The 26,057-nt window shown below is 34.3% G+C and overlaps 1 protein-coding gene across 8 annotated transcripts in view; it reads left to right on the top strand.

Moving 5' to 3' along the window:
* Positions 1 to 26,057, top strand: part of PPFIA2 (PTPRF interacting protein alpha 2) — a 552,369-nt gene that overhangs the window by 482,290 nt on the left and 44,022 nt on the right. For 7 of the 8 annotated variants that reach the window (XM_003405226.3, XM_064283784.1, XM_023559226.2 and 4 more), the window contains 2 exons: positions 417 to 571; positions 7,558 to 7,651. In XM_003405226.3, coding sequence (XP_003405274.2) covers positions 417 to 571; positions 7,558 to 7,651 — 249 coding nt within the window. Of the gene's footprint in view, positions 1 to 416; positions 572 to 7,557; positions 7,652 to 22,663; positions 22,673 to 26,057 lie in introns of all 8 variants that reach the window. The other variant, XM_003405230.3, reaches the window with a different exon arrangement.

The following is a 26,057-nucleotide window of genomic DNA, read 5'->3' on the forward strand; positions in this document are numbered from 1 at the left end:
CTAAAACTTTATTATTAGTTATATTTCTTATCATAGGTCATTATGTTTAAGACAAAAAGAACAAATAAACTCTGAGAAATAGTAAGTGATCCAGTGCTTAATAAAATAGATCATTTAACATGCAGTTAATAAACCAGCCTGTGTCCTTTGATTAGTTAGAGACTGTACAAAGCATAAGAAGAAAAAAATCCATTTGGAGCAAAACTAAATTTTTCAGAAAACATTTGAAGGCTTAGGGCCTTGAGACTGAGGAAACTATACTTAAATCTGCCAGATAGAAAATGTGGGAAGAAAGGGAGAAAATAACGTTCAAAGTTTACTTGTTCCTCATTTTGTACATTTATAAAGGAAACAAGTCTCATATACCTTGTGAATGTTCAATCCAAACAAGCCGGTTGCCCTCTTTTGTTTTGCAGTAGTTTATCTGCCTCCCTTGAGCCAGAAAGCCTTGGGCTTGGTAGTGCCAACAGCAGCCAAGACTCTCTTCACAAAGCCCCCAAGAAAAAAGGAATCAAGTCTTCAATAGGACGTTTGTTTGGTAAAAAAGAAAAAGCTCGACTTGGGCAGCTCCGTAAGTATACAAGTATTTTCCTTTGCGCTGCCACTCACTTTAGTCACTCCTGAGTGTCCATTTGTGTTTCTTGTTTCTTTTCTATTCTTCTCTTTCCTACCTGGCAAACTCTGTTTTATTCAGTTTTATAAGTCCAGTGTAGCCTAGATAATGCTGGACAGAAGTTATAGTGAAAGCATATTATAAAATGTTTGGCCCTTTTTATTTCTTCGTTAATAAGAATAGCTAGAATTTGTGTGATGCTTATTTTTTTTTTAACTCTTTGGCAGCCATAACAACCCTATGAGGCAAGTGTTTTTATTGTTATCTGTGTTTTACTGATGTGTACACCATACCTTAGTAATTTGCAGAAATGAGCTGGTCATCCTTATGTGAATGTTTTAAAACCAGCTTAGAACCATTGAGTATATTGCCACTTAGGGTGTAGATATGTGTAAAATCTTACTTACATGAATTTAAAAGCTTCTCTGTTGATGAAAAAAAAAAAATTGTTCGAGACACCTACACAAAAAAAACACTAATTTTTTTTAAAAGTTAAAAAAGCATTATGTTGTATAAATATAGGGTATAAAAAGTAAAGGGCAAGGTTTCTTTGAAGCTACGATAGCTTCCCACATAGGCTATAAGGCTTGTAGGTAGGGAGAGAGGATGAGCACTAGAGACTGTGCTAGAATTAGCTGTTGTCAGAGAGTAATTGAAAAAAATATAGGTCAGTACTTTTGAAATATCTCTGTGCATTTATGTATTATAATTGGTACAAAAATAATATGTGATATTTCTTGAAATGGTGAAATATATAGTATACGCTTGGTCTTTTTTTTTTTTTTTTTTTGTTCCTTCCTGTATATTCGTTCTTTCTTTTCATTCTTCTGAAATCTCTCTTTATCATCTTGGTTATTCTTGACGATGTTTTGGTCCCCCCCCCCCATTCTTCCATTTAACTTGGCAGTAGAGTTAAATTATTGGGAAAAGATTTACCTCCTACCTCCAATGAAAAGCGCTGAATGAGTGATACAGATTTCTTAGTGTCTCTTTTGGTTTCTGAAATAAAGTAAGGCCCTAACGCCTAGGCTTTAGTTTCCTGCATTAACACAGAAAGAATTTTTGCCTATGGTATACGTGTTTGCAGATTTAAGACTGTAGTATTATTCAGAAATGTCTGTCCTGACTTCCTCAGTGTGAAACCCACACAAAGCATCAGAAACTATAGGAAACTGATGTGCAACCAGCTGAGTGATTGTTACTCAGCAGGAGAATTAAGTTCTCTTTGAAATTGTATTTCTCAGGAGAGGAATCCCCTAGGCTATCAAAAAAAAAAAAAATAGTTGCATAAGGAGAAAAGAGAGAAGCCGATTATTTTTGGATATAGAATATTCTTCTCAAGACATTGTTTTTAATGTCCTGTTTTATCTTATTTAACAACTGGTGGTAGTCTTTATATTCTCAAATTATTTGCAGTCTCAATGTGTTATAGTGTAATTCACAGTAGTGTCATTATTTTAAAATATTTATCTTGCTAATATAGTAGTTAATTTTGTTTATCCATACTTCAACATACATATCTTAAGAAATAAAACCCAAACCCGTTGCTGTTGAATTGATTATGACTCATACCCATCGCCATCGAGTCAATTCGGAGTCATAGTGACCCAAAAGGGCAGAGTAGAACTGCCCAATAGGGTTTCCAAGGAGCACCTGGTGGATTCCAACTGCTGACCTTTTGGTTAACAGCCATAGCTCTTAACCACTATGCCACTAGGGTTTCCATTATGACTCACAGCAACCCTATAAGACAGAGTAGAACTGCCTCTTAGGGTTTCCAAGGAGCAGCTGGTAGATTCGACCTGCTGATCTTTTGGTTAGCAGCTAAGCTCTTAAGCACTGCACCACCAGGGCTCCTCATTTATCTTAAGTTCTATAATTTACTTTTTCCCTCTAAGGTATATTTAATTGACTCTTTCACTTATATTTTTCTATTTACCTTTGATGGGAAATTACTGAATCATGGGCAAAATGGCCAACAATGTTCTGTCAAAATTAGGGTATCAAAGATGTATTTTAAAGTCTAGAAACATAGAGTTTCTTGCCCATTTTAAGTGTGCGTTTTAAAGTAAGAATGGATGAGAAAGGGATAAATGACATATAGGGTTCTACTTCTCAACTCTATCCAAGTTAGACACTAGCAAGGTTATTCGGGATCACATCACAGATCTGGGAAGATCCCTGAGCTATGGAACAACGAAAGTAGAGCGTTAACAAAGCAAATGTCAGCAGCATGGGAAGGACTTCAATACTGATAAGGAAGACAAAAGCTATATTTCTGAAACTATGAAGAAGCTACATAGAGGATTTATCAAAGCTCTTGAAGAAACAAAGAATAAAAGATCTTTATCGGGAATAAGACTTAAGGAAATACAAGCACAAGTAGGTTCCAGGAAACTGTATTTATACCAGAAGAAAATGATCACGTGCCTCAATAGTACTTTGGTTAAGGGGTATGGGTTCAGGTCTACCTTTGTCCTGATAGGTGTATCCAGGTTGTGATAGGAATACCACTAAAATTTTTCAAACCCAGGGACCACAACCTAACCCTAATGATTCATGCATCAAAAGAAACTAGGAAAGCATCTCTAGTAATTATGATCTAAAGTCTTTATCTGTAGAATTCAAATACACAGGAGCATAGCCAGTGTTCTTTCTTCTACCAATAAAAATAGAAGAAAGGATGGTATGGAATATAATATGGCAGAGAATGACGGTGTCAAGTAACCAAATTTGAATTTTTGAACCAGGTCCTACGATTAGTTAAAAAAAGAACTTAGCTCACAAGGGCAGAGAAATATAAGTTAACATGAGCCCCATAGGGTTTCCAAGGCTGTAAATCTTTATGGATATAGACTACCACATCTTTCTCCTGTGAAGTGGTTGGTGGGTTTGGGTCACTGGACTTTTGGTTAGCAGCCAAGCATTTTAAGCACTGCACCACCAAGGCTTCATAACCCAAGATTACCCATTGCCGTCACGTCAATTCCGACTCATAGCGACCCTATAGGATAGAGTAGAACTGCATTGTAGAGTTTCCAAGGAGCGCCTGATGGATTCAAACTGCAGACCTTTTGGTTAGTAGCCAAGCTCTTAAGCACTGTGCTACCAGGGCTTCAACCCAAGATTAGCGATCTTAAATACCTTTATATGAAATATGGTGAGGAAGAAGAAAACTGCATAAGTAAAACTGAAAATGTTTACTTGGTTTCAACAGGATAGGTGAACAACCAGGAAGAAATTCTTAGTAATTTACATAGGAAATTTGGAGAGGGGATGTTGTTTGAAGAACCTGTTGCCATCTAGTCAGTTCTGACTCATAGTGACCCTATAGGACAGAGTAGAACTGCCTCATAGAGTTTCCAAGGGGCACCTGGAGGATTTGAACTGCCGACCTTTTGGTTAGCAGCCGTAGCACTTAACCACTATGCCACCAGGGTTTCCATTGTTTGAAGAGTTAAGGTAATAAGGAAAACTTCAGATATAAGAAGTCAGTCCATGTTACTGTATGTATAACCCCTAGCCATGTAGAATCAAATTCAGTATATACATAGTCTACTTTTACAAATGTTTCTAGCAAAGGCAATATAAATATGGAAAGCCCCAAATCAAAGGAAAGAGCATACTAAAAGTTATTTGAATAAAGTTATCAGAAACTAATAAAAATTATTTTCTTTCAAGAGTTTATTATAGAATGCTTTAGAAAAGGTTGATGGGTTATTTGTTTGATTAAAGAATCAGCACAGAGAAAGGTATGGTAGTAAAGGGGTGATTTCAAGTTTTCAGATGTCTTTGGTAAAATTCATTCTTCTCAGTGGGTTTGACAGTTCTTGCCACCATTTTATCACCCATAATATAAGCGCAGAATTTGCAAACTAAAATGTCTACTAGGGTTAGCAGGTTATGGGAAAGGTATAGAAAAATAGAGAGTGATAAAGACTGTGATGAATCAATGAGCACTTATGTTTCTATTTAAAGCATTCAAATTCATTTTTAAAGTACTATGCAGGAAATGCAAAAGTATATATGAGCCAAGTTCACCCCGAAGGCCACAATTAATTTAGGGAGATTCTCCTGGCAGAGGAAGCATTCTTTCCAGTGCACTTAGGAATCTGATTTTAGCCTTTCTCCCTCTTGACTCTTTTATTTTCATATGCACTCTCTTTTTATTGTAAGTTCCAGGATAAAAATATGCATAAACAGGTTTAGTAACGAATGGAGACTGCTGGGTCAATAATTCTGCTGACTCCCTGGAGCATAGATTCAAGATGTACTAGCATCCTGTTAAGACCTATCAGCTAAATGACCACAGCCTTTATTTTTTTATGATTTATGCATTCAGTTGTGACAAATCTCTGGTATTTCCATTAATATTTAAGCATGCTCATATCTAACTTTCATTTTAAAAGTCATCACTTGACCCTGTAATCTTCCCCACCCATTGACTTATATTTCTCATACTCTCAACAGCCAAGCTGAAGTGAGTTGTCTATAACTACTGTTTTCTCTAACTAACCTGTCAATCACTTTTCAACCTATCACAGCCTGACTTCCACACCCACTGCTGCTAAAACTCTTTAAGAAAAAGTTTAAGTTTTAACTAACATGGAACATTTGCTAGGACAGTGATGGTTAGGTGTGGCCACAACAATTCAAGGGAATAGAAACACTTTCACAGTTGTATTTCTGACAATATGAACTTAATGAGAAAGAACTAGTATATCTGCGATGAGAGTTCTCTGCCTAAAACAGATTTTAAAAGGTTGGTACTAAAGTTGGAGAGAGAGAATATAACAAATGATAGATATAGTGAGTGTCATTGAAAAATCACTCAGTCCAAAAAGGGAATATTAAAAATTGTATTATTATTTTTGTTTAGTAATTTAATATTATAATGTAAATAAAATGAATGAAAAGAGGATTTAGCTGATGTGAGCAGAATATATAAATAAGTAGAATATTTAAAAACTCTCATTTTTGCCTCGATCTGCTCACTTGAAGAGAAATATTTCACTAAGAGGCATTATAAGAGGGTATTGAATCCCAAAAGAGCCAAGTCATTATTTTGAGGAAAAAAATGTAGGTATTCCAAAATATTTGATTTATTCCTACTTTGAGTGAATAAGCATATGTTGAGCAACTTAAGTGAGTAATACCAACCATGTCATTTAGGAAAATAGCTAAAGCATAGGATAGCTATTGCATCAAAGAACTTGCAATTTAGTAAGACAGATAGTACATAAACATAAACAAGCTTTATATTCAAAACAAAACAAAATAAAATCTTCAGCATTTTTCTGGCCTGGAAAAGTTTTACTTGCTGCGTTGTCTTTCCTGTCAGGACAGCTAGGAAGAGAGGTTCAGAATCCCAAGAACCAAGATTATGCATCCGTAACTGAAATCCTAATTAGCTTGGCTTTTAATTTTATTTGATGGTATTAACCTATTTTGAAGCAAAGCAAATTAAGCCCTGTTAAAAATAGCCCTGTCAGATAAACTCAGTTGTTTCTTTGACAAAGTGACTTGGTAATAGATCATGAAAAGTAGGTAGTGAGCTGTGACTCATGACATCCCTGGGCATGAGATAGCAAAATGGGGCCTGGGTGATGGAACAATTAGGTGGAATTTATAACTGGATAAATAATCCTCCCTCAAAAGTGCTAAAACGTAGAGTGATGCTGCTAATTGGAGTGGAGTTAAAGTTGAAGGAAGGCTTCTAGTGGTATGCTTAGGACTCACTGATCTTAATCAACATATTCCATAACCATCTGGATGTGACATTTTGACAGTGCATGCATCTGATTTATGGATTGCTTATGTTGACAGGAATCATAAGTGAAAAAATTAGAATTATATCTCGTCTATGGGGTTGTTGTGAGTTAGAATCGACTTGACTGCAACGGGTAGATTGTTTATATAGAAACAGACAGATTTTTTATATAGAAAAGGATCTGCTGGCAAAAATATTTAACTGGACCCTCATGCTCTAGGGTCCTGTCTCCAACACTTTGACTCCTCAAAAACCTTGCAAAATTAAGCATAAAAAAGGTAGTAAAGAGGCTCAGAGAATTTCACTAAGAACAAGGATGATGACTTGTGCATGTGCGACCACTAGGGGGCCGCTGACAAAGTGATAAGCAATGTATTACCTGAGTATTCCACTGAATCGTGACACTCAAAGCCTTCCATGCCTGAGCACCTCAGGCCATGAAAGGGGTAGAGTTAATGATGCTCTCTCCACAGGGTTGTATGTATTGTACATATTCTAGAGCCAACAGTGACCTTCTGAGTAAATGCTAATTTTACTAGTCTTTTGAAGAAATACTTAGAAAATCTCCAGGTATTATTACAAAGTAAAATAAACAACAACAGCAGCAAAAACAAAAAACCCTGTCTAGAACACAAGACATCCCAGAAGTGAGGTTTATGCTGAAGGATAAAGGAGTGAGCCAGGCAGGCAAGTAGAAAAGTATTTCAGAATGTGAAGAACTTTTAGAAGTCAGCAAATGCCTCTCCATTCTTTCAACATGGAATTGAAAATATGCACCTGAGTTTCTACTCCTTGTCATATAATTTTCTGTTAGTAAAAAAAATTTTTTTTTTTTTTATATGAAATATTGCAATTAGAAAAACAGGCCTCCAGGGCTGCTCAAGTGTTTGTATACAGGTTGCCTTTACTGTGTTGCCGCTTAGTGCAACTGAATGGTATGTCAATAGGCATCTTTTTTTTTTTTTTTTAATTCTTATTATTTCATTATCTCAGGGTATACTTATGTATGTAAGCACCCATTCTACTTTTTGCTTGTTGGGTTGGAAATAAACAGACATTTCAAAATAAAAATAAATTATGAAACTAAATAGTTGCTCAAAATAAACTTTTAAGAATTTAATTTCAAAACTGACACAATGTGTACAACCTAATCTGAATAGCTACTTCTTCACAGGAGGGTTTATGGAGACCGAAGCTGCAGCCCAGGAGTCCCTGGGTTTAGGCAAACTTGGAACTCAAGCTGAAAAGGATAGAAGACTGAAGAAAAAGTAAGTTTGGAGATTTTTTTCCCTCCTTTTTCTGGCACTTATTTATGCCTTATGTTCTGTTTGAGGGAATTAAAAAGAGAGTAGTTGGAAACAAAACAACTATATTAAAAGGTTGATATTTTCTTGGCACCACCAGGGGAAAAAAAAAGAAAAAGCTCAATGCTCATGTATCCTAGTTACAGTGTGCTACAGTTTGAAATGAGTATAAAAATCTTTGGTTTGTAGTAGAAATTAACACTTTCTTCTAAGCAACCAAAGCATTTATTTAAAAAATCAATTATATTAAAAATATTTAAAAGAAGTCCTAAAACTAGTGCAGTATTCTATTTGATGTTTACTGATATTAAATAAAGGGGTAGGAGAAAATGGAACGGGATACCACCCAACTTCATGTTTTCTCCCATCCCAATTGCAAGTATCTACTCTTAAAAAGAAGTGTTTAAGACGAGAAACATTTCTCTGACTGAATGTAAACTACTTTTAGATCCACAGGAGATAATTTTATTTTGCATCTGTCAGGAAACTGATAGTGTGTCTTTTTATTGGCATATAATAAGGAACATTTAAATGACTTGCAAAATTGGCAGATTTTGAGCCAGCAGCTGTTTGAAAGCAAGGAGGTCCGTAAATGCCATATTTTAAAAATGCATAGGAACATTTTCAGTGACAAAATAGCACCTTTACGCCATGCTATTTCAAACATAGAGGAATTTCTCCTTATTTCAGAATCTGTGGGTTGGCTACTTGTTTCTCTCCTCCTCAAATGTTTATTATTGTATTTGAGTTTATGGCTTTCATTTTTCCCTTCTTTCCTATGAAAGTATATGCATTTTCCACATTATCATTCTTGTAACTTATATGCTTACATGGTTATAGTATGCAAGCTAAGCAGTTTGCTCCATATTTGCCTTCTTACTTGTTTTGTGAATGTTTGCTAATTATGAGGAAATACATGCTTACAAATTGCAGAACAGTTCAATAGCCTAATTGCTCATTAGTTTGTTACTAAAATTAGAAAAAAAAAAATAGAGATATACTCAAATTCAGTACTGTCCAGAAAGGAAAGTGACCCTTGGAGCATTATTTCTTGAATACGATTAAATGCCAAGTCACACTCAATGCAAGCAATTTTTTTTCTTTAATTATGTATCCCTCATAATATGTTTGTAATCTCTTGATTCTATTTAGTCTTTTTGGAATTTTAAATTTTATTTGGTGGTTTTCTAATTATTCAGAAACCACTCATCTTAAAAATATTTGATAGACTTTTTAAAATACTTTTACTTCAAATATAAAGAAAAAAAATAATAATCAAAATCCAGCCCAGCTAATGGACTTGGTTTATTTTCCTCAAAATTTAATTTTTATTTTTCCCAGAGAGAAATATTTGTAAATAATAGCATTCTGACCAGCTTTCATAATTGTGTATAAAGCTAATATTTAGGATTAAGCAAAGAACTAAAATTTTTACCTGCAATATGGCAATAACTCATTGGTTGCTTATGGGACCTAGTTAAATGCCCTTTTTAATAGCTATTGAAGTTTAACAATCCAATTATGCAGTGATTTATAATAATACATTTAGAGTTAATGTTTAACCTTAATAGATTTACACGCTGTTGAATTGGTTTGATAAGAATTTTAAGAAATTATTTAAAAAATGCTCAGTAAGTTTACAGTCAAACTGGTTTTGCCTCTGTACTTAGTTTGAAGATCTTACCACACTTGACTCTGGTGTTTTATTTTTGCAATAAACTTTGTCCAGATATGTAATTTTTACAATGTCTTTTACATTAAGAAAAATATTAAGAACACTCTATAATGCAGTAAGGAATAAAATTTCTTAGGCCTATAGAAATAATAATATTCTGATTAAAATGGATCCAATAATTCAAGGCAGAGTTAACTTATAAAGGCTTAAAATATTTCTCTTATTTTTCACTATTCCATAGCAAGAGCCCTATGAGCATAAATATGCAAAGAGTACTTTTGAGACATATAAATAAGTCCTAATATTTACTTAGGACTTGTGGAACTGGACCTCTGTTTCTAGATCATCGGAGGGTGAATGTCTCTTTACACAGTTATTTTTATTTTCTAAGATAGAAAAGACAAATCACTTTTAAATCTGATGGTTTCAAATTTTATTTCTATCAAATTTTGTTATTGTTAATTATTATTAAATACTGGCAGTTTGCTCTTGAAATTTCTTAAGCATTTAAAATTTCATTTAAACAATGTAAATAATTTCATTTAAACAAGAAGATAGACACCATATCTTCTTTAAGTGTGTTTCAAGGAGTCATACACTCTTTTGTGTTTACATTTCATGTTTACTAGTCTTCTATCCAGATGGAAAAAAAAGATCTTTCAGGTGCATTATATTGAAAAAATAAACAAGAACAATACATGTAGCAACTTCTTTCAAAATGTCAAACACTATAGTTGTACATGCACAGATATTACTGTGGTTTCTTGTAAGTAGAACTGCCTCTTAGGGTTTCCAAGGAGCAGCTGGTGGATTTGAACTGCCAAACTTTTGGTTAGCAGCCAAGCTCTTAACCACTGTACCACCGCGGCTCCTTCTTATAAGTAATTTCTACATTCAATTCATTGGCCCAGAGCCTTGGAAACTCTAAGGGGAAGCTCTACTCTACTCTACTCCTATAGGGTCACTATGAGTTGGAATTAACTCAATGGCAATGGGTTTATTCATTGGCCCAGCTAAATGATGTTTCCAGGACATAGTACTTAACTTATACCTACGTTCGCTATCCCAAAGTTCATAAAAAAAATAAATAAATAAAGTTCATAAAAAAAAAAAAAGTTCATAGCAGAGATTTATTAGCCTTTGTAGGAATAAGTGAAGCTGGAGAAAAATCTTATTTTTAACTTCGCTAGGATGTCAGATATCTACAATTGACAATCTGTGAATTTAAATTTAATTGGGAGAATTCTTTCTAAAATAAGTTATTATGGCATATTTTTAAAAATCATATGAGAGTAAAGCATTTGAGACTTGCCAAAATCTTGCAATGTCCAGAAGTTCGTACTGTTGGAAGTTCCACACAAAAGTCTACGATGAGATACCTTTGCCCTCTAGCAAATTAAACACATGTAAGTTAGCTCAGCTTGCTAGATTTCAGTTCCAACTGTAATTTTACTTTTACTTTGCTTTCTGGCCCAGGCACTTGTTTTTCTTACATACATTTCTGCCTCTTGGCCTATAATGAGAAATAGGGACTCAATAAGTATTGTATATATTAAAAGCACCCATTAATAGTAATAATAATAAAAAATCTCTCCACCTTTACCTTTCTGAGTTGAATATTATCACACATGTGCTGTTCGTTCACCAGAATAACATCTAACCTAGGCTTAAAGTCTATCTATTATTGTTCTGACTGGTTCATCTTTACTATATCTCATCTTTCCTTCCCTTAAAGCTTTAGTTTTATACATTTTTAACAGTTTTATATAGAGCAAGCACAGTTAATACCTACAATAACTGTGTCTATCTGAAACTCACCTCACAATTCTTTGAGTATTTCACATTAATTTTCCAGATCTGATCTTCCCCTCTAAAATGGGACCAGTTTTTCTGTAGCCTTTTTGTGTAGTTCTCCTAATGTTTAAGGAGTGAGTCACTTATTCATCTCAATATATACTGTCCATATTGAAACTGATTGTTTATGGTTTTCTGGATCTGTGCACCCTCTGTGGGTATCACTACTCTCTGCTATCTTGTCTATCACTTTCTATTTGGTTTCTTTCAACTCCAGACACACTTTCTGGTTTAACAAAACTAAACATCTTTTTTTTCTAAGCCTCATGTCAAGAACTAGAACCCAGAACTTCATCACTTCCATTTTATACCTATCTACTCTGACCTTCAAGAGCTTGTTACCATTTCCTAACTCTTAAGCCTCATTTTGAAGCTACGAACGAGAGCTTCTTGCTGAGATTGTCCAACCACATGACTTTAAAAAACTGCATGACATGATAGATGCTACTGCAAAGTCAAAAACCTACACGAATAGACCCACCAAAAACCTGAATTTCTGAATGTTCTTTAATTACCCAAATTTCTCTAGGGTTTAAATGTGAGTATTTTAGGGCCTAGTATGCAGAAACCTCTCTCTCTTGCCCAAGTTCAGATTCTACTCAATTATAGCAAAGAAGTCAGTCATTCAGAAATCAAAGTGCCAGCTTTATTACCAAGACAGCTGTTAGAATGTAGCTGTAGATATATAGCAAAATAATTAATAATAATAGACTTCCTAAAATTCAACCCCAAAATTAGACAAACTTACCTGACACAGTAAAAGCTAGATAGTCAGAGCCTTCCAAGCTGTACAGGCATAAGCCCTGCATTCCCTTAAAAACAACATTTATAATTTTATGATTCCATAAATCTAAGTTACCCTAGTATCAAGAAATATGAACTCAGAAGGAAGTAAAATCTTATGTTGCTGATGTCCTTGCCTGAAAATGAGTTTTCAAATTATCAATGTTAAATCTATTTTTATATATATTTATTCAGATTTCTTAAGTCCTCCCCTCCTCCCCCCACTACCCCAGAATATATTTAACTGTCAGTTTCTGTTATCACCATCACTAGAAATGTGATGATTTTCACATTTTGAGTAGAAAAATTTCTGGATCCTTAGAGGTCTGAAAAATGTATTTTTACCACTAAAATTCATTGATAGTTGTCAGAGTATAGAACTCTGGTTTTGAAATAATTTTTCCTTAAAACTTTGAAGACACTGCTCTTCTTACTTCCAGTTATATCTAATGTCAATTGACTGTCATTCTTTTGTACATAACACGTGGGTTTTTTTTTTTTCCTCTCTCTGAAAGTTTAAGATTTTTCTCTTTATTCTAGAGCCCATGAATGTCACAAGTATGTGTCTAGTCAACTGATTTTTTATGTTTCGTATGTCTACTTTGTACTTTCAATCTGATGAATTATTAGACTGGACTGTCTTACATGTATTTCCCTAAAGGATTCACATTTCTCAACTCAACTTTGATTCCAAGAGACTTATTTTTACAGAGGCTTAGGGGACTGAAGATGAAGATGTCCTCTTTAGTAATAATACACCTGTCTAACTCTCAGGACAGTCCTCGATAGTCGGTAAAAATATTAAAATTGGCAGAATATCCATTGAATGGATTATTTATTTCCAGAAACAAAAATTCTGAAATCTTTAGCCTAATGTTTCATCTGCTAATATTTTCTGCATACCCATCTATTTTTATTATAACATATATACATCTTGAAATATGTATTTTGAGGCTTACATTGAAAAAATATCTTACAAATATTAACATACTGATTAATTTATCATTTTCGGCTTTTAGTTATAATATAAAAATATACTATTATAGATTAGAATTTTCTCTGTTCTCCAGATGGATGCCACTGCTAAATAAATATGGATTTCATATTTGAAATAACTTTTTCAACATCATGAAAATGAAATAAACATCCCAGCTCAGCTATCAGCAACATCCCCTCCAGAGGAGCAATTTTATCCTTGAAGCATGGCAGTCACAGTTAATCACTACCAATGAGTCTTTATGTTAGAACTTCAAAGGCATAAAAGTGAAGCTGTATAGATTTAGTTAATTTATTCCCCATCTAATCCTAAGGGTCTTCTTCAGTGCACAATCTTTAATGTGTTTTGAGACTCTGCACTTTTAATCTTTGGCATTTGTAAGGTTCAGAGTGTGCATATCTCTAAGCAACATAAATATCACTGAAAATATTCATAATTAGAGGTATTGCAAAAACCCCACAACATTTTTTATTTAACAAATATTTAAGTGCCTATGTGCCAAGTTAAACTTATAAATGAGTTGCATTCCAGAATTTAATTTGTAAAACACTTATTAGAGGCTCTGAATACGTTTTGCCATCTAAGCAATACATGGCATATAAATTTCTGCATTCCCCCATAAAAGTTTACTTAAACCGTAACATACACATATTGACACGGTGGCTGCAACAATGGGCTCAAGCACAACAATGATCATGAAGATAGCACAGGACTGGACAGTCTTTCGATCTGTTGTACATAGGGTCACTATGAGCTGGAACCAACTAGATGACACCTAACAACAATGTACACATATTAGTTAAGGTCCTATTGTCTGTGCACTACTGGAACTGATGCTGGCTAGATAAAGAAAAGAGGGAGATTAATTGGTAGGGTATTAAAGCATCTCACAGATTCCGGAAACAACAGAGCCAAGACGCCGCCCAAATTTGAACAAAAGATCCTGAGATATTTCTCCAGAGTGTTGCCAAGAACTCATATTTTCTCTTTCATTCCATTCTAAATTTTAAATCCCTAGGTGAATGCATATGATTGGCCTCACATGGGATGGATGTTTGTATTTGGCTCAATTAGTTATAGACACAGCTACTGGTAGAACACTTTTGGACAACCAACTTCAAGGTTCTAACAAAGTAGACTATTTTAGAAACTAAGCCCAATGTTATCGATATTTGCCTGGGAAAGTGTGCCCCAAGCCCCTGCCTGCACTGTAGTAGAGCTGTTGTTTTGCCATGTGATCTCACATAGCCCTACCTAGCTTCAACCGGGGTCACTTTTAAGAATTCCCTAAACTAAAAAATAATAATATCCATATGCTAAAAACAAAATCACACTGAAACTTGTTAGTAAAGATAAATCTACGAAAAATGAAAGTGCTTTCCTTTTTGTATCTTTAGATATGTTTGATGTATTCAAAGGAAAGTAAAGAGAAAGGAAGAAATAGGCTGCTGTTTTGAGTGAACAAGGTTAAGAGATTACAAAGTAAGTAGAACAGAAGCCCTATATTTTCTCCATATTCTCTGCCCAGAAGAAGCATTATTTTTGATGTGGAAAGGGTAAAATAAGAATTAGTAAAAGGAAATTAACAATCTGTGATATGCAGATGACACAACCTTCCTTGCTGAAAGTAGAGAGGATTTAAAGCAAAACTGGACCAGTAAGCAACATCATGATAAATGGAGAAAGTGTTGAAGTTATCAAGGATTTCATCTTACATTTGATCCACAATCAACGCCCATGAAAGCAGCAGTCAGGAAATAAAACAACATATTGCTTTGGGCAAATCTGCTGCAAAGGACCACTTTAAAGTGTTACAAATCTAAGATATCATTTTGAGAACTAAGGTGCCCCTCACCCAAGCCATGGTATTTTCTATCACTTCATGTGTGTATGAAAGCTGGGTAATGAATAAAGAAGACCAGAGAAGAACTGATGGCTTTGAATAATGGTTTTGATGAAGAATGTTGAATATACCATGGACTGCCGGGAGAATGAATAGGTCTGTCTTGGAAGAAGTACAGCCAAAATGTTCCTTAGAAGCAAGGATGGGAAGACCTCATCTCACGTACTTTGGACATGTTATCAGGAAGGACCAGTCCCTGGAGGAGGACATCATGCTTGGTAAAGTAGTGTGTTAGGGAAAAAAACAAAGACCCTCAACAAGATGAATTGGCACAGTGGCTGCAACAATTGGCTTAAATATAGAAACAATTATGAGGATGGTGCAGGACCAGGCAGTGTTTTCGTTCTGTTGTACATAGGGTTGTCATGAGTCAGAACCAACTGGATAACACCTAACAACAACAACGATTCCTAGGATAAACTCCAAATGCCTTTATGTAGCTGACAAATCCCTACATTATCTTGTCCCTGTTTATCTCCAGCTTTCTCTCTCTCTACTCCACATCTTGTACCTTTTGATTTTTATATACTTAATATCTTTTCTTTTTTATGACTCTTATCTCCTTGTATGCACATTTTTTGTTTCATTTCCCTTACCATCATTTGCATAGTAATGATAACAATATGTTCTATGTGTAATGAATATATAATAATCGTATTGGCCAGTTAAAAATATGCTAGGCACTTTAATGTTCACAAAGCTTTTGAGGTAGAAACTTATCTCCTTCCACATATAAGAAATGTAGCTTGCCTGGCAGTATGGGACACAAAACTGCAGATCTCCTGAGCCCAAGTTTCCTCTGAATTATTTAGAATCTAGGGGTAGAAGCATGATTTAAATAGTTTATAGTCCAATCTCAGCTGGAGCTTGAATCCTCTATATGATCTTTAATGGCCTATATTAAAAACCTGCTGCTAATTTTATTTTTTATTGAGTTGATTTCTAACTCATAGTGACCCTAGAGGACATAGTAGAGCTGCCCCATAGGGTTTCCAAGGCTGTAATCTTTGTGGAAACAGACCACCATGCCTTTCTTCCGCAGAGCTGCTGGTTGGTTCGAACCGCCAACTTTTCAGTTAGCAACTGAGCGCTCAACCGCTGTGCCACCAGGGCTCCTTAATGATCTATTTTGGGAGTGGAAAAAGAGCCCTTCACTCTCTTTACACTCTGAAAACAGTAACACATTTCTTTTTCCCAGGAATAATTATTTTACCCCTCCCATCCTTCAAAATGAGCAACAAGTGTATTCAAACTGAACACCTTTCTTAAGAGTGGAAAGAGGATAGTTACAAATCACAAGATGTAGCTGTAGTATAAAATTTCCATTTCTGATACAATTACACATAATATTTCAAAGTTTGATATAAGAGTAGTAATGAGGCACTGGGTTTGGGTTTAATGGTTGCTAATAAACAGGACATATAAGAAATTTAAATGCTCGAATCAGTCTAATATTACTCATTCCAGTAAACCTTACAAAGTCAGTGACTCAGGACAAAGTTAATTAAGTAGACTTTTTAAAAGGAAAAAGAAAAACACCACTAATTAAGGTACATTTAAATATAATGCTGACATATTAATCTAGAAAGAACCCTCAATATTTGTTTCCACACATGTAGGTGCTTATATTAGCTTTGTGAGCATTTCTTATAAGGCCTTTTGAGATATGCTTCCTTCCCACATTTATTAAAAAAATAAATTAGCCATTTATTAAGTAAGCATCACTTCTCCATTTTCACACTTCTGAGAAGGGTAGTAATTATGTAGAACCTGTTGCCAATGTTTTATAAAAAAAATAGTTCTATTCCAAAACAATTTCCATTTTTAAATATGTAAGTGTATGTATATATATTTTACGCACCATATACACAAACACGCAATTAAATGTCTTTATTTTACATTCCGAATGATCAAATTTTTAACTTGAGCCTGGAGTGGGCTAAGTTTGCTAGACAAATGTATAGCAAGATTCTTAACTCATTTTAAGGGGTTTAGCTATTTGAAGTCTGAATTAACCTTAAAGAAAAGTTATTTCTGAAGTAGTGTGATGATAAATCATACTTAAACCCTCTTTGAACCATTTTCTTTTATTTATAAGGATCACTAGATACGCACTTAGCTATTTATTTCTATCCATATTCTATCATCTGTCTTTATATATAAAACAATTTCTGCCATCACTGTGGAGTGTTCTCACTCACAACCTGACCTTTTAGTTTCATGATTTCATCACTTCCAATGTCACTGTCAATTCCTAGATACCACATGTTTTAGTTATCTAGTGAGTGCTGCTATAACAGAAATACCACAAGTGGATGGCTTTAAGAGAATTTTTTAAGAGAAATTTGTTCTCTCACAGCCTAGGAGGCTAGACGTCCAAATTTAGGGTGCCGGCTCCGGGGGAAGACTTCCTCTCTCTGTCAGCTCTGTGGGAGGGTTCTTGTCATCAATCTTCCCCCAATCAAGGAGTTTCTCAGCACAGGGATGCTGGGTCCAAAAGATGCGCTATTCTCCTGGTTCTTGTTTCTTGGTGGTATGAGGTCTCTGTGTCTCTCTGCTTGCTCCTCTCTTTTATATCTCAAAAGAGATTGACTTAAAACACAACCTAATCTTGTAGATTGAGTCCTGCCCCATCAACATAACTGCCGTAGGATTAACATTATAAAACCAAAAAACCAAACCCATTGCCATCGAGTGGATTCCGACTCATAGTGACCCTGTAGGACAGAGTAGAACTGCCCCATAGAGTTTCCAAGGAGCACCTGGTGGATCTGGATTGCCGATCGTTTGGTCAGCAGCCGTAGCACTTAACCACTACACCACCAGGGTTTCCCGTTAATATTATAGAGATAGAATTATAACACAAAGGAAAATCACATCAGATGACAAAATGGTGGACAGTCACACAATACTGGGAATCATGGCCTAACCAAGTTGACAGATATTTTGGGGGGACACAATTCAAACCATTATACTATCCATGGTCATATTCTGGGTCTTTTAATCACCCCAAATCGTTCTTCTTCCAAAATTACTAATTCAAGCTTCTTACTCTTTGCTGACCACAATCTTCTCTCCTTGCAGTTTGCTTCATCAACATCTCCCACTGTCATCATTTTTTAACCCCTACCTATCCTGTCCTAATACATTAGCCCCTTTCTACTCTCTCCTCTCTCCTTATTTAGCTTAGATTCCATGTCTATCATTTCAGTGCACTCACAAATCCCTACATGTGTTTAGCCCTTCTACATTTGGTCGCATCTATGTGGCATAACCACAGCCACCAATGGAAATGGAATGCTTTCTCTCTGTCCACATTTGAGAATCTCTCTGTTGGTGGAGAAAATTACAGCAGGGAAAATTTCACCAGCTTCAATTGGAAATTCAGCACCGCTCAGCAATCCTAATATTTTTTTCTCTTCTCGATGTTCTTTCTACTCTCTGCAACTCATATTAGAGATCAGAGTCTCAAACAGGTATCTTCTGTAGATGAGCTTACATTCTACCTTAGAGAGAAGGAAAAAAAAAAAAAAAAGGAGAGAAACCATCTGATTGCCCTGAATTATTTGCTGCCCAAGCCAAACACCCATTTACCAATACTTGCCCCAACCCATCTTATTTCAAATTAGGTGACTTTTTTTCTCACTAAAGACTGTCTTTTCTTATATTCTCAGACATTTTGTATTGAGCCCTGATACCTTCAAATTCAGCTCCCTCCTTTGTTTTTCCCATTAGCATTTAAACATTTTGAAATTTCATCTGTTAAAAGAAATACTGTTTATGTCCCTTTTTCAATCCAGTTGTCACTGCTCATTGCATCCATTTTTACCATCCATTCACTCAAAATCTGGTGTTTGCCTGTGTCACTCCACTACTAGTGCTTTCTCAGCTCATCAGTGACCTCTGTGTTACTAAAGTCAGTGGACTTTTTCAGAATCTCATGTCAGGACTACTCAACACAGTTGAGCTAGTTTCCCTTCTTAAAAATACTCGTCCTTGGCTCTCATAACACCACATGTTCCTGGGTTTTCTCCTTCCTCTCTCCTTCTCAGCCTCCAATGCCAGGGTTTTCTCCTTCCTGCTCCTTCTCAGCCTCCAATGCCAGGATATCCCCCTTTCAACTGTTGGACTTGGTCAAAGCTCAGTCTTATCCCTTTTTGTCTCACTCTATGTGCTCTAACTTACTTTTATATGGTTTCCAGTACTGTCCATATGGTAATGACTATCACATTTTTATTTCCTCCCCAGACCTTTTTTATAGTTCACCTGTGTACTAAGTGCCTACTATGCATCTGCGTTTGCATATCTCATAGCTAAGACTTAGCACGTCTAAAATCAAATTTGTGTGATCCACTTTCCTGTTCTACTCCATCCCTCAGATATCCCATGATTCCCTTTCTTAGTGATAAACCCAGAAATCTGGGAAACATCTTTTATACTTCCTTCTCTATCACCCTTCCTCCCTAGTTCTAATGCAAACTCAAATCCTGTCCCCTTTATCTTTGAAATCTCCTTGGAATGGGCCCACTTCTCACTTCTCTCCTTCCTCACTACCAGCACCTGCTTAACAGGAACTGTGGTGAAATAGGCAGATAGGCAAGCTTATAAGTAAGTTTTCTCTCCAGATAAGAAAAAGTGGAGGAAATGTGTTTTGTTTATTTGTTTTTCTAGTCTCTTTGTTGAGTGTATCAAATTGTTATAGAAGATTTTTGATACATAAATAATAAGTAAATCTTTGTGGATCAAATAATTATATGTTTGCCAATGAATTAAAAATTTTAAGTTCATTCTAGGCCTCATCGTTTCACCTCCTTTATTTAAATGAAAGTTGATTTTTTTTTTAATAATGGTCCAACATAAACTCAAAGCTTTGTGCTCTATAGTAATATAATAATCTTCTATATCTGTTTGACTGAAATAGGATCATGAATAAATTCAGAGCAGATAAAGCACGTATAATATTAGAAATGCAAAAATAAATATTGAAGCAATGAAATCTACTAGAGCATAGTTTTGCAAATCATTCAAAGGTTACAGCATGAAATGTTCTAATTATGCCTGATACACATATAAACAGACACATGTATGAGTATGTACATATGCAAACACACAAACACAATATAGATCTTCAAAAACCACTTAATTTTAATTTTTGTTTTAATCTTGAGTATATTGAGGGATAAACTCATTTATATTAATTGTTTATTTAAATATATTTCGGGTCACCAACTTTGAACCTTAAGAAGAGCAATTATATTCCACATGGGAAGCTCATTCAGTGAATTGTTTCTCGTGTGAACTTTGACATCCAAAGTTGATGAATTATATATAAACAGGAGAAGGTTCATTCATTTTGTAGGAAATCTAGCAGATTAAAGTGATGCAACTGAAAATTTTATGACCCCCATTTTGGATTATAAAACATATATTGGCAGGTAAATTATTCTTGTTTCTGTATATATGCTGACACTCCCAGGAAAAACATTATGCCAGTAATTGTGTTTAATCTCATTTATTACATGGTAATTTATCACCTGCTCTTTTCTACATTGATAATAAACCTGTTATTTTCCTAGTACTGACAATGGTTTTTAGCTGGATAATATTTATTCTTGAAATAATATCTCTTGTGCTTATCATAATTTTGAAACTCTGGAATAAAGAGAAAAATAATAAGTTACTGTAAATCAAATGTTTATAGGAAAGATTGTACCAATTCTTATAAGAAAATTAAACACTTTATAGAAAAATATTCTTTGCACATGTATATTACTTCTGATATGAAGTTTATAATATATTATCAAAACATTTCTTAGTCATTTATGACTAAAGTTTTTTGTCCTTTGGAGGTAAGATTTTTTTGAAAGTCATGACTGAACTTCTTAACAGTCTAAAATGAGATAGTTGCTCAGTATTGATCTTAAAGTCATTGACTATGGAGAAAATGAAAGTTTCATAAAAAATACAATAAATGAGGCAACTTATACAAATTGATAACCCAAAGATATTGGAACTTCCCATTAAGAAATACTTTTTATATTTGTGTTTTCTGTTTATTTTCATAATTTCTCTTACATTTTGTATTTTAAGGTATTTTCATTGGTACAAATTTTCTATTAAAAATGATGAGTAACATGTGAGTAGCTGGTTTTGTTGGAACAATTTCTAGATAGCTGGTAGACTGAGGAAGATTATTTTGTTGACGGAAATAACTTGACTCAAATGCTTTTGGAAATTTCCCTGGAAAGCTCAGAAGCTGCCTTTTTTTTTCCCCCTGAGCTCAACCTAGAGTTCACAGGTATTTTTACAATAAAAACATTCTAACCAACTAGAAGCTATCTCTTTTTGGTCTTTTATTTCTATTGCATGTATGATATGAAAAACATGCCTTAACTTTCTTAGGATGCCAGTTTCCATGGACTTATGTTTATGTGAAAATTTAAAGAGTTTGCCACAGATGTTCTGGAGCTAAGACCAAAGAATATGCATTTCTCCAACATAAACATTTATTAAAAAATACACGGTTTCTCTGAATGAATGCATTTAGAGGAGGCATGTGCAGGGTGTCTATTGCACATCAAGCTTTTCTTTATAATAATTGTGCTTAAAAAAGGAAACACTCTAACTTGCTTAATTTCTGAGCTAGGAATTTCTGCTTTATATTTTGTTATGTTGAATATATTTTATGAGTCATAGTAACACTTTTATTTTTCTAGGAATTAGTCTATTATGCTTATATAGAAAATTTAAAACTATATTTCTGTGGCTTTTTTGGTGAATTAGTTAAATTCCATATTTTCTCAGTGCCTCTATTATCCAGGGAGCAAGTAAGCTACTTCAAAAGCTATATTCGAATCAATGTTTTCTTTGTAATGATTTCCAGTAATATTGGTAAACCAATCTAGTTGTTTTCCTTACAGCAATATTTATATACATTTGTTCAAATACATGAGTGTTTCTATTTCAATTGACTCAGTTGGTTCAAATCTAATATTTATTTTGCCAGTTCACGTAGAGGAGGAGAAAGTAGTGTGGCAAGAGGGAGAAGAGGTTAAGTAGTCTTTTACATTGTCTCAAGTTCTGAATACTGGCACATATGTATTTATGAAAATCATAAATTATTATAACACTTATTAGAGTAATAAAATTATGGGTCTAGAATGGAAATTGCCAATTATCTTCTTGCCCTAGAAGATCAGAACTCATTAGTAGTTTTGACCAGCTCTCGTTTGAGAGCTGGAGTCCTGGTATTCTGACCCTCAAACCAGTGCTTTCTCCACTTCAAGCTGTTGGCTTTCCAGAGGTCAGCTGTATTTTTTCTTTAGCTCGAACAGGAGATTTGCAAGGCTGTATGATTTTTTTATGAGCGTATACATGCCATTTAATAAGCTCTTGTTTCTATTGGTAAAGTGACACAGGAGTGGCCTGAGGTAAAGAATGTTCTTTACCATGGTGCCTGACTTCCTTCTGGGATATATCAGAGGCTGGGAAAATGTGGTCATGCATGTTAAGAATGGCTTAATTTCAAGAGACAAACTGATTGGTCAACTATTAGAATTGGTCTCAACCTGACCATGCTTTTGGACACAGTGAGTATGTGTGTCAGGGTGGAATAAAAAGACACTATGTCTTTCTCATATCTGAGCCTTCTCACATCGAAAATGATGCTCTTGTTTTATCCCATGGCTTTCTTTGGATTAAAATTTATCCATTAACATTTGTGTGCTTTTCTTTTCCATTCATCCTTCTCCATCTCATGAAAAGCACATCTGGGTAAGTTGAATCACAATGGCTGCTGAACATGTTTATTTTCAGCACCATGCTCTTTTTCTTCTCTCTTTAGTATTTTTCTTTTCAGTTTTAACACAAGCTGCACTGCCTCTGACCTAATATGAAAATTATGAAGTATATTCATTCTCAGACAATAAAAGAAATCATTGGTTCAGAGAAATGTTCACATGCAAAATTAATTATGTTGTCCTTTCAGGCACTTCTATTTCTTCAGTTCTGTCAGACACAGGTCAAAGGTTATCCTGGACCTAATTTCCCCTCATACTCAAGTTATTCTCTAGGGCTCAGCGTGGCACTCGGGGAGGCTCTTGGGTACTTGGGCACTACTGATTGCACTGCATGACTGAATCTGGCTGGCTGGGTTTTCCTTGTGCTTTTGGGCTCTTCATCTTCCTTATATTCAAGAGACAAACTTGTCTGTCAAATACTAGAATTGCGTTTAACTGGAAAAGGTTAAATGCTGGGCCTTCCCAATAGCTCTTTTATACCTGTAAAGTAACATGTAATCCTTGGTTTGGGCTGAAAGTGTGCTCTTTCCATTATTTTCTATAAAAAACTGTATTTTTTTAAAAATATGTATTACTCAGATTTCAGTTTCAAATGTTAAATCCTGCTTTTTGATATAAAATTAGAGTATGTTATGATTTATTCTTAAAACAATTTGGGCTAAAACAAAATACGTATAACCTTTATAAAACATTTACATCAGTGTAAAGTTTTGTGTTGGTAAGATGCTGAGCTCATTAAAATGCTTTGAGGGGAAGGAGATACTACTTTAATTCTAAAGCTTTTTTTTTTTTTTCTTTTGGTAAATAAAATGGCCCCCCGAGATACAATTACACTGAAAGCTATGGAGAGTGTCACTAATTAGCTATACAGATATTTTATATACTAATACAAGGTCATGTACTTTGGAATATTACTTGTTTCATTAGTTTGACTCATACTTTTGTAACTTTTCTACTCTAAGTTGACATTATAGTAACTGCTACTAAGGTTATTTAACAATGTAGTGTTTATTTCAGTTAGGGCAATTTACAATATTAAGGAGAGTTCTATTAAGGTGTTCTTAAAAATGCAAGGCAAGCTGTTGTTAGAGCATTATTCAAACATACTGCACAAATCCAAATTGTAAGTTCTCAATTTTTCTCTAATAATAGCTATCCTAGACATTGCATTTCTAAACTACTATTTTTCACATCATCATATAATTTTCCTCTTCTGCCTTCCAATGATTTTTAAGTTTTGAAATAATCTCGAGGGAAAAAAAAATGTAATTTCCCCTTCACTTATTGAGTGAAACATTGAATGCTCATTCCTTATTGAATGAAATACTAAAAAGTAATACCTTAATTATACATTGTCACGAGTAGACTATAAGACACTGACATAATTGCTTTCATTTCAAAACTAAATTTTTTGGTTCTTGTACCTGCTTTTGGAAATAAAACATTCCTGGACCGCAAATCCTTTTCCTAGTACAATTCCTAGAATAAAGCTTAAGAGAACATAGCATCAGGGGAAGAGAATGCAAGGACAGTGAAGACTTGGGAAGACTTGAGGTAGAAAGAACACTGAATTAGAAATTACAGACAAGAGTTTAAGTCTCAGCTTTCCCAGTTGTTTGCTGCATGCTCATGGATGTCTGACTTTTAGTGCCTCTACTTGTTAGTACTGTTATCAACTTACTGCTCACCGCAATAGTGACAGAATATGTATAAGGAATAAGGAAACTATAAACTTCCAAGATGAGTTAAAGGGGACTCACAATTAGATAAAGTACTAAAGCAATCTAGCCTAAATGGTATCCCAATAGCCTAAAAAATTACCAGTGTTCCTCTGAGAAGTCCGCAATTACTATCAGGAAGTAACTGGGGAGAACAGACCATAATGCTGTACAAAAATGAAGTTGTTTACTGAAAGTAATATAAACCCTTCTAGTTTTCAATAACAGCATGAATAATTGTATTGCTCCATCACATTTGTGCATGTATGTATTTATAACTTTTTAATGGCTTTGAAAGTGATTAAATTCAAAATAAAGTGAGGAAGGAAATTACGTAAATCCCAATTCAAATTCACAAATAAATTAAATTTCTTTTCTGAGACTATGTCCTACATTTAAGAGCAGCTCGAAGAAAAAAGGGTTTAAATATGAATGAACTTCAGTTTGAATGTAATCAAATTACTTCAAATCTAAACTATATGTTCTTGAAATCTAAATTTAAAACTACTGAAATATGTAATGGATTTTTCTACTCACCGTATGTGAAAATACGTAGTAATAGGATACATAGTAGTAGGATTTTGTAAATATAAAAAATCACAGTGTGCTGTGTTTTCAAAACCAAGTCAACCTTGCTAATGTTGAATTTGAAACTCTTAATTTTGTGGAGCTTAGTATGTATATTTAGGTAATCAATGTTCCGAGAAAGTTGATTGGGATTTGTGACGTATTTCTGTTTTGTTTTTTCTGTTTAGAATAATTATGTTAATTAAGATGAATTTTTTTCAGCCTGCAGATGTTAAATAAAGATGGATGGCACCGTATTTGGTTCACATTTGCTGACCAGAATTTCAAATAGTTTCTCAAATATTTAATTCTCATTTTCATAGAATTGATCAATAAATATGGATTTCTGAATGATGAAGTTATAGTCCATTCTCTGGTTGAAAATTGAGATCATATTACATTGACCTTCCTGAAAGTTAAATTTTAATGGAACAAGATACATTTTACAATTTATAGTAGTGTGAAGTCTTTGTGCATTTTTTGTTAGTATTTTATAAGAATGATTTATTCTCTGTGCTATGCTATTAAAAAGTAGATTCAATTGTCAAGTTATTTTGACTTATATTTTATTCTTGGTTCTTATCAAGCCACGTATTTGTTTCTTTTGGTTATATCAATAACTAAGCACTTGTCACGTGCTACCGTGATAAATTAGCTTTAAGGGTAAAGTTTTCAGCTGGACAGTTATTTTGTATTACATGTACAGAAAATCAATTGAATTGAAACAGATTGCAACAATCAGCTCAGTTTTTCCACCCCGTTTGTACAAAGAATCCTCTTTCATCTGGTCAGGATGCAGAACCTGACACTAGTAGGGAGTAAGAAGTAAGAGAAAAGCCTCAGCTCCTTTGTCCTCTTACAGTGTTGAGAATTGGTAGTGTCAGAGTGAGGAGTAAAGAATATATATATTATATATATATATATTATATATATATAAACTAGGAGATCAAATAAATATATGTCACTTCTAACTATAAATTAACAAGAGAAAAAAGTTAGAAGACTAACACTCATTTAATACTTAAATTGAAGCAGGTGCTATTCTCATTTTTCAGTTATGCAAACAGTTTCAGA

The sequence above is a fragment of the Loxodonta africana genome, chromosome 4 (genome assembly GCF_030014295.1).
Source record: "Loxodonta africana isolate mLoxAfr1 chromosome 4, mLoxAfr1.hap2, whole genome shotgun sequence".
Taxonomy (NCBI): Eukaryota; Metazoa; Chordata; class Mammalia; order Proboscidea; family Elephantidae; genus Loxodonta; species Loxodonta africana.